Genomic DNA, 10,469 nt, shown 5'->3' on the forward strand with positions numbered 1-10,469 from the left:
TTCTAAGACGTAAAGTATGATTTACGGTTGGGAAATTAAGAACTCCGAACCGTAAACAGTTTCAGAATTATTATTTTTTTAACTCCAATTTAATCGAATCGAAGCTTTTTGGCAATCAAAAGCAAAGATAAATGGTGGGTTTTCTTAGTTTTTTATTTGAGCAATGATACACACACCGTGATTCAGTCCCGTGATGTGCACCGAGCGGGATCTGACGGTCCCTAGTGCAGCGTGCTTAGCATCAGGAGGGTGGTGGGCAGGCGTGGGTCTCACCCCCTCTCACACGGTGCCCACCACGGTACTCAAAACTCGGTGCATCTATCATTTTTGTTTTTATTTTTATGACATCGTGATGCGATGAAGAAGAAGAGAAGAGGAAGAAGAATAATAGATTTAAGAATAATAGATTTAAGTTTTTCTGTGATTATTATTTTCATCACGATGATCATCATGTTCATCATGACATATGATTAAGAAAAGGAGAAGAAGGAAAAAATAATTGATTTAAAAAGTTAGATTTTTGATTTATTTAAGTGTGAGGGTATTTTTGATATTTTACGTAGATTAAGCCTCCCCTATCAAGTTTAGGTTGCAATTAGTATTTTAAGCCCAAAAAACCCGGCCCCTCCGACCCCAATAATAGGATTCTACAAATAATAGGCTGTGGTGTTGTCTGGAAGAAGAAAATCAAGTAATCAAAACAGATGGAATTGACTTATGTGCAGCCTATCACCGAGCGTAAAAATCACGCAGAACTTTGGGTGGTGCACATCATTTAATGAATAAAGTTTTTAGCAAAATATCACAAATAAGGGCATACCAGTAACTTAAACATTCCATCTATCCATCAGACCTTATGCTAACCAGCCGCAGTCTTGAGTAGTACACAGAATCAATCGCGATAAATCCGTAATTTGCGATTAATTACAGTGGCATTTCGATGTCTTTCTCACTATATATATAACACGTCTCACTACTCACTTTCTCTTCCTACTCTTCAGCTTTCCCTAAAGCAATAAAATAAAATTTATCGAAAAAAAAAGTAAGAAATTTATTCTAAAGATCTGCTTCAGCCATGGCGATGGCCTTCAAGATGGTATGCTACTACTACATACTGATGCTCTATGATAACTATCCCATTCTCTAGTCTCTTCTTTGATTTCTAATTACTCAATTGTTGATATGGTGTAATTTGTTGTATTTGAATAGGCAACGACTGGAATATGGGCAACAGAAGAATGTAAGAGTGCATTCATGGAGATGAAATGGAAGAAAGTTCATCGTTACATAGTTTTTAAGATCGATGAAAGATCTAAGCTAGTGACCGTTGATAAAGTTGGTGGGGCCGCTGAGAATTACGATGATCTTACATCTTCATTACCTGATAATGATTGTAGATATGCAGTCTTTGATTTTGATTTCGTTACTGATGATAATTGTAGGAAAAGCAAGATCTTCTTTATCGCATGGTAATCCTTTCATTTTTGATTATCAATCATCGTTATTTTCGATTTCAGATCATCATTTTGATGATACTGATTTGATTGATTGATTACAGGGCACCAACAGCTTCAAGGATAAGGGCAAAGATGTTATATGCAACATCAAAAGATGGACTGAGAAGAGTTCTGGATGGTATTCATTATGAAGTACAAGCTACTGATCCGGATGAGATGGGATTTGACATTATTAGGGACAGAGCCAAATAAATTTTCGCAAGACACTCCTATGCCGAGCGAATTTGGTGGGGTGGAGACAATTTTTGCCACTGGAGCTCACTTTTTAGGAGAGTCTCTCTATATCCTGGCATCATATGATTCATATCAATTAGTGTTCTCCGTCCATTTACTCTATCCAAGACTCCGGCAAGACTTCAAGTTGGCAATTAATTAAAATTCCGCGCCTCCCTAATATATATTTACCTGCAATAAGATCTGAAACCCGTAGAGGTAAAAGATAAGAAAATGTGATTCCCACCGGAGGCCGAGGCAATGTTGTTATTGAGCTTCGTTTATATCCCCTAAGGCTGTAACCAAACAGACTGCATCGATGATTACTTACTGTTGTCTTTTGCTTTGGTTATAACCAAATTTTGTTACTAATGTAACTTAAATAATTAATTATAATTTGATAATATGCTTCTTTGAAATCTCTTAATGGTGTATTAATCGACTTAAATCATCATTCGGCAGTGAGACTAATAGCGTCTCTACTGAAATGGTTGGGACCATTAAATAAGCAATTGGTTCCCATCGGCAACAAAACATACGGCGGTGTTATAAAATCATCCACGTTATACCACGACGGAGGTGGCGGTGATAGAAAAATGAATCTCTAGATCTATAAATTTGCAGTCCAATTTGTATACTAGTTGTCGGAACTCGGTAGTAGTCATTGTTATTGATTTTGGTTGCCAAGTAACTATCAACTATCAATGCCGTGAAATAAGATCTTGATTCGCGCTGTGGAATCATCAGTGTGCCAACCGGCAAGATAACAGGATAGTCAATGCAGTGACCTACTTAATTTGTACGACCAAGTGATACTATATCATTCTTCTATCTGGATCTAGTACCATACAGACTTGGCTCTTGAGACTACATAGGACGTTTTGAAACGTCTCCGAAACACGTTCCATTGTGATCGCCCGACTCTTTGAGAATTGAGATACTATATCATTTCCATCCACAGAATTGAAAAAAACTAGTCATAGATACAGTAGAACGTACTATTTCTCCTCATAAAGCAATTAGTTACTGCGTACAGGCAGCGTGCATGGATTTGGAGCAAGACTTAATGCAGTTGCTAGTGATCCCATTATGGATTCAACAAACATGAAAAATGGATGTTTAAACTAACAAATTTGTTGGTTTGAGCATTGAGTTGGATGATCAAGCGCTCGCTTGATGTTAGGCCGGGCGATGGTGCCACAATCGCTGGAGTTGGAGGGAAGATCGCTGAAGTTGGAAGGAAAAACTCCAGTGTTTGAAGCAAAAACGTCCCTTGCTTTTCTCTCTCCAAAACCTGGCTATTATATTTAGTGTTTGTTTTTTATTATTTGTTTTATTAGTTAAATAATCTATGAGACCCAATTCTTATTAGTTTATATTAATAAAATCATTAGTAAGATCTAACTCCGATTTATTTATATTAATAAAATTAATTGTGGGACCCTAAAATATCAAATTTGTTCATTTATCGTAGTGGAAAATGGAGTTTGTTCATGTACGTGGCTCGACAAGAAAAAAAAATTGTTCAAAGACTTAGTCGAGAAAAAGTGGAATGATTGTTCTCATTTTCTTTTGGTATCTAATTAGGACAACAGATTCATACTATTAATCTTGATTGATTCGTCCTAGTTATCAGTTAATCTAGACAATTTAACTTTGTTGAAACTCGAAAGGCATACTAGAGATTTGGGTACTGGGTTCACACGCTTCCATATTCAAAACAAAAGCAACCAATTCGGCAAGAACCCTGTATTTGGGCATACCAAAAGCTTTTAGGTACAAAACAATAGTTCTATCTTGGATGACCTTATAAAGGGTATCCTATGGATAGTTCAATTACCTATAAACCCTTATTTCTTTAAAATTATTAATCTATCCCTATTCTTAATACAAAAACCTAAAATCAGTTAATGAATAAAAATAAAAATTAGTTTCAAAAACCAATCTTCTTCTTCCTCCTCTCCTCTGTCGAACCTCTTTTCTTCTTCTTTTCTTCATCGCATCGCCGAAACTGATAATCGTCAATTCGTGAAAATTTAATCGACGATTAAACTCAACTATATAATGGGTCCTCGTAAGAATGTATCGCGTTCTAACAGATCAATTGAAGGACCAGTTGAAGATGAAGATGAAGATGTAGAAAGTGAAGAACAAACTGAAATCCAAACAGAAATCGAACCGGAAGAACAAATTGAAGAAGAACCAACTCCTGAAATGAGAATAAGAAGGTTAGTTCTACACACCCATCTTTTATTTGATCTTTTGATTGGTATAATAGGTGTAATACGTCAAAAATTAGGGTTTTGCGGTGGTTACAGGTTAGGGTTCAGCTTAAAATTAAGTTCAGATTTGCGCCGAATTGTTCTTGAAACTGAACTCTGAAACTGCATATGAACAGTTCGGCTTAACATTTCATATTCGTTATCAGCCGAACTTAGTAACATAGAAGCCTTGTATTTATGATCGGCTAATCTGATCCTATTAGTTTTGAGCCGAATATGTATTGTTAGAATTTCATAAATTATGCAAGTGTATAGGTTCGACTTATTTTACGATTTCATTATGCGCCGCATATGTGTTGAAATTCATAAGTATAGATTCGGCTTTTTCGATACTATTAGGTTTGAGCCGAATATGTGTTGTTTGAATTCATAAATTGTGGAAGTGTAGGGGATCAACTTTTTCTATGATTCCATTATGCGTCGAATATGTGTTGCAATTCTTAAGTATGGATTCGGCTTATTCGATACTATTAGTTTTGCACCGAATATGTAGGATCGGCTTGGAAGTATCTTGTACATATAATCCGAAACACTCTCTATGTATTATAATCAAAATTTTAAGACATAGTTCGGCTCATTTGTGTTACTTCGGGTTAGCTGAACCTGTTCATTTGTTGAAATTTTTTTAGGAATTTCAAATTCATATTTCATACAGTTCGTATTCCTTTGTTGTTCGAAGTATTAGGATTATAACTTTTATACTTGTGTCAGGAACAATGCAGCTCAAAAGAGGAAGAAGATGGAGGTAACACCTTCTACTTCTAAAACACCCGATCCCCAAGAAGGAGGTAAGAAGAAATTGGGAGTGGGAGGTAGAGGAGACATTTTAGAAGAAGAAGATGAACAAGGAAGAGTTGAAAGACAAGAAGAGGAATAGATGATGATAATCAAGAAACACAACCCCAACGAATACCCGAAAAAGGGAAGAAAGGGAAGAAGGTTGCAAAACCCGAGAAAGAGAAGAAAGTTGCAAAAAAACGGATCACATGTTTACACATTCCTGATGAAGATGACGTAATTCCACCTCGATCGGATGGTTTTCCTCATGGTCTTCCGGAACAGGAAGAAATGTGTTGATTGGTTATGCCGACTCTTGGGCAAAGAAAATTTATGAGACTCCTGATCACAACCGTGCAGTCAGAGTATTGAGACACCAGAGGGAAGCGGAATGTAAACTTTCTGAAAAGGTTCCTGAGGTGGTTGCTTACGTACAATCCCCTGCTTTATGGCCTGCCATTCAATATGGACATCAGGAATATGATAGTGTGACGGCCTCCGCCTTTTCCGAGATATTTTTTCCAGAGACTTACACATTTCAATTACCTTTTGGAGAGATGGCAATCACTCCTGATGATGCGAGTAAGATTACAGGGCTTAAAGCAAGGGGTGTAAGCATGGATGCTGATTATTATGACATGAGTTGGGAGGAGCTCTACCATTTGTTCGAGGAAACTATTGGTTGGAATGCATACAAAAATGAGTTGGAGTTTTTTCGATCCGTTAAAGATGTCGATTCTGTTTTCATATCCCATGGGAGAAATAAGAAAAATAAGAAGATCAAGTTAAGTAACTTGAGAAGGGAATTTGAGAACACAAAGGAGAGAGAGTAAAGGATGGGTTGTTGGTAATGGACGATATCAAAGTGAAGCAAACCGGAACCTCCTACTTGCTTTATACTCTTGGCAGAGATATCTTTCCTGACCTTATCGGAAACAAGATAAATGCTAATTATCTCCAATTAATAAAGAATCTTGCTACCGTTAATAAGTATGCTTGGGGAACGGATGCGCTAGCTAACCTGCTGGACCAACTTGCGACCGCATCTAGGTTGACAAGTACAAACATCGGAGGAAACTTTATTATGCTTCAGGTGATTATCGACGATCAAACTTCAAAATTTCTGGGTCATCAGTGTCTTGGTCGGCTTATAACTCTACTCACTTACAACAAAGTAGGACGACAAGACACTGATGACCCATAAGTTTTGAAATTTGAAGTTTAGATCCTCCTCTTGGCTTATAAAAAAACACATCTGCCTTTTCCCCTTTCGTGACTTCGCCTCTCTCTTTTGGGTGTTAGGTTTCAACATATCTGGGTTAGTAATATATTTTATATATTTATGAAGCATTCTTCCACATAATGAGTGCATATTCAAAGTGGTAACTAAAACAAATAGATTTTGGATTTTGGATCAGTTTTGAGATGGATTTTGGATTTTGGTTTTCATCTAAGCGTTCTTCCACATTATGCTGGAAAAATCAGTTTTGAGATAGATTTTGGATCCAGAGCATATAACTACTAAAATATGGAGTCAACTCAGTGAAATTTCTTAAAGACTTTTTACAATCAAATTTCTTCACTGTTGATTAATTTCTACTAGTTTTGTCTCGTTTTTGCATTTCCTTTCATTATGAATCCCCTTTAAAAAAAAATCACCACTCGTTTGGTTCTCTTTTCTCTGTTATTTTCTTTACTTCCGTTTTATTTTTGTTTGTTTTTGATTTCTCACTAATTATCTTCTTTCTTCACTGTGTATTAACAGATTGTGCAAGTTTTCAAGTTAAAATGGCGTTTGCCCATACGACGTTTGTCACACAGACGTTTGTCTCTGTGTCTCTGATAGTTTTAGCGTTTATTGTGGTTGATTATAAGCTCGTTGAAGCTAAAGAAGTCTCCATTATTTCCATTACCAAGATTGCAGTTCAAGACGATTCCCGAGTTAGCGCCGATCCTGCTACTGATTATTTTCAAATTCAAAACGTAAGAACACGTGGCATTCAGTTTTCACCGCACCGAAAAAGCCGTTACAAATTTGAAATTTAGTCCCCCTCTTCTCGCAAGTCAATCAATCTCAGCCAACTTTCCATAGTTTCATCCAAAATTCACTCCTTGAATATATCTTATAGGTCGAGTATCCAACAGTCAAAATATGGTATTGTTGTCAATTACCTTCAAGCCAAAAGATTTATAAACATCAACATTGTTTTGGAGGCAGCTATAGTTCAACCAGTTTTAGGAAAATGGCGGAAGTTCCAATTGAATCAGTCACAGACCTTGCAGAAAAGTTCCAGAGTGCAGCACTTGAATTAGGAAGTGTATCGGAAGCCATTGTTTATCACTATGAATCTGAAGGGGAAGATGCAGAAGAAAGTCAATGGGATAACTGCCTCATTGGAAAAATCATCATTGAAGGGAATATGAGTGACAAGATGGTGGAGAGGCAGATTCAATTTACTTGGAATTTTCTCCAACCTGATGAAGTTAAAGTTATTGAACTTGAGCCAAACACTATGGTCTTCAAGTTTAAGAACCATACAATTCTCAACAAGGTGTTCATTACAAGACCATGGAGCATTGATGGGTATCTAACTGTCCTTCATCATTACTGGGAAAATTGTATTTATCAGGACTTTGATTGGGAATTCAAGATTTTTAGATTGAACTAAAAGGACTACTTACAGAACTCATGAAGGTCAAGATTGTTGAGGATATGGGGAGAATCATGGGAGAAGTTCGTGTTATTGAACCAAAAGATGCAATTCCTGCACCAGGTAAATCTGTGAAAGTTTGTGTGAAAATTAATCTGCTTACTCCTTTGAGAAGAGGAATCTTGGCAGTAAACTCAGCTGGTAACACAAAATGGATTAGATTCTACTATGAAAAGCAACCACATAGGATTTGCCCCTATTGTTTTGTGTTAAAACACTCAAACAAGGCTTGAGCTGCTGCAACAAAATTCTTGGAATTAGCTCATCAAAAACCTCATTTTTTTTTGGAACACTAAATCTCAAGGGAAAAATGTTGATGTAAAGCAAACTGGTCTGGACGCTGCTCCTCAGCATAGACAAAAGACAGTGGTAAAGGTGACCCATTTTGTTCCACCAAAAGATGGTTTATTCATTGGCTATGGTAATGCTTCAACAAGTAGCAGTGGAGATACTCTTGAAGAAAATGGCAGACTAGGCAAGCGTCATAGAAATTCTACTAGCCAAAATGAAACTCATATTCAAACTTCATCCTCTGCTAATCATGGTAACGGAAAACAATTGGAGATTTCTGCTCCACAAATGACTATCAAGAAAACTGCACAATCAGGCAATGCATCAGTGGAGAATCAGGTATCTTCAAGACATTTTATTTCTCATCTTATATCTACTTTTTACTTATCTAACATTGTTTTTTCTTTCAACATGAGGATAATTTCTTGGAATGTCCAAGGCTTTAAAAATATTTCAACTAGAAATCATTTAGCTGAACTTATAAGGACTCAAAACCCAGACATTGTTTTTCTGTGTGAAACAAAAATTGGTCAAAACCAATGTAAACCTCTTCTGAAACAATTTCAATACCCAAATATGGCTTTCTTAGAGCCAGTACGTCTCTCTGGTGGTTTAGTCTTGCTTTGGAAGAATGGATTTGCTTGTGATGTTGTTGGAGCTGATCACAATATGTTCAACATAATTGTTCATTATGATCTCAGTAAACCTGAAATTCTAGTCACTTATATGTATGGTCTGAACAATTATAATAAAAATAAAGAACAATGGAATTACATTCTAAGTATTAGTAAAGCTAGTAGAATGCCATGGGTTGTTTTAGGAGATTTGAATTTCCATTTACCTGACACTGTAGGTAGTGCTTCTTCTTCTATAGATGGTTGGGTAAATAATTTAATTCATGAAAGTGGTATAATTGATCTTGGTTACTCAGGCAAAAACTACACTTGGACTAACAATAACCTAGGTACAGGGGCTAAACAATCTAGAATTGATATGGCATTAGGGAATAGTGATTGGCTCATTAATTTTCCTAATTCCAAACTGCATCATCTGAATCAAGTAGGTAGTGACCACAATCCAATTTTGCTTTCTTCAGATACTAATATCAATAATTGTTGGAAACCTTTCAAATTTTTCCTTACCTAGTTAAATGATGATTCTTGTTCTAATGTTATTTTTAATGCTTGGAAAAGTGAATTTTCTGGTTCTCCTGGTTTTATACTCACCAAGAAACAAAAGGCTGTTAGAAAAGATTTATCTAGATGGAACAAGTAACATTTTGGCAATGTGAACAAGCAGGTTGATGATATTCAAAAGCAATTGGAAATTCTACAAGCTCATCCTCCTACCAATATCATTCAAGACCAAGTTATCTCCATCAACAATGATCTTAATAAGTGGCATAAAATTCAGATGGACTTCTACCAACAAAAATCAAGAGATGTATTCATTAAAGAGAAAGATAACAACACTAGATACTTTCATTCAAAATGTAACATGAAAAAGTATAGAAACAACATTGATGCATTACAAGATCAGAATGGAGTTTGGCTTCAAAAAAGAGAAGTTATTGCAGCTCATCTTACTTCCCATTTTAAGAGCATAAATACTTCTTGTTGTCCTACTCTTGATGAAGGTTCTTTCTTAATTCTTCCTACTTGCATCACTGAAGAAAAAAATATGTTGCTCACCAGAATCCCTACTGATGAAGACATTTTTTCTACTTTAAAAAGTATGGAGAACTGGAGTGCACCTGGTCCAGAAGGGTTTCAAGCAGGATTCTATAAAAGTCAGTGGAGCACTGTTGGAGACGATGTGTGTCTTCTGGTAAAAAGTTCTTTGAATCCAAATACATGTTTAAGCAAATCAACAACACCTACATTTCTCTTATTCCCAAAAAGAAAAAATCAATTTGTGCAGCTGATTTCAGGCCTATTGGTTTATGCAACACATCTTTTAAAATTATTTCCAAAATTCTTGTCAATAGGATGAAGTATTTAATGGAGAAAATCATATCTCCATATCAGGCAGCATATGTTTCAGGAAGGCTCATCAGTGATAATACTATCATTTCAAAAGATATTATCCATTCCATGAAGAGAAAAATAGGTCAGATTGGTTGGTTAGCTCTCAAGTTAGATATGTCTAAGGCCTTTGATAGGCTTGAATGGACTTTTCTAATCAAGGTATTGAATTACTTTGGTTTCAAGGAATATTTTTGTCAACTTGTTCATCAATATATTAGTACAACTACTCTAGCAGTTATTCTCAATGGTTCCCCTTGTGAAGAATATCATCCCGCAAGAGGGATAAGACAAGGTGATCCTTTGTCTCCTTTCTTGTTTATTCTTGCAATGGAATATATTTCAAGGCAACTCATTGCAGCACAGCAAGATAAATTGATTAAGGGTATTAAAGTGGCAGGTAACTCTCCATCCATAAATCATCTACTATTTGCAGATGATTGTTTGATTTTCACTCAAGCCAATCTTGATTCAGTTAACAATCTTCTGGATCTTCTCAACAACTTCAGTTCTCAATCTGGACAAGTTATAAACTTTGATAAGTCCTCAGTTCATTTCAGCAAAAATACAAAACCAGAAACAGCTCAATGTCTCACTCAAATTCTTGGAGTTAAGGTTATGAGTTCTAAAAAAAGGTACTTGAGCTCACCTCTT

General features: G+C 36.0%; 1 protein-coding gene across 1 annotated transcript; it reads left to right on the forward strand.

Annotated features, from left to right (window-relative positions):
• Nucleotides 1-937: 937 nt before the first annotated feature.
• On the forward strand, nt 938-2,149 carry LOC113290734 (actin-depolymerizing factor 5-like). Its single transcript, XM_026540320.1, has 3 exons — nt 938-1,096; nt 1,210-1,469; nt 1,559-2,149. Exons 1-3 carry the CDS (start codon nt 1,076-1,078, stop codon nt 1,707-1,709), a joined length of 432 nt encoding a protein of 143 aa, XP_026396105.1. The 5' UTR covers nt 938-1,075; the 3' UTR covers nt 1,710-2,149.
• Nucleotides 2,150-10,469: the final 8,320 nt, after the last annotated feature.

Source organism: Papaver somniferum, chromosome 1, assembly GCF_003573695.1.
Source record: "Papaver somniferum cultivar HN1 chromosome 1, ASM357369v1, whole genome shotgun sequence".
Classification (NCBI taxonomy): Eukaryota; Viridiplantae; Streptophyta; class Magnoliopsida; order Ranunculales; family Papaveraceae; genus Papaver; species Papaver somniferum.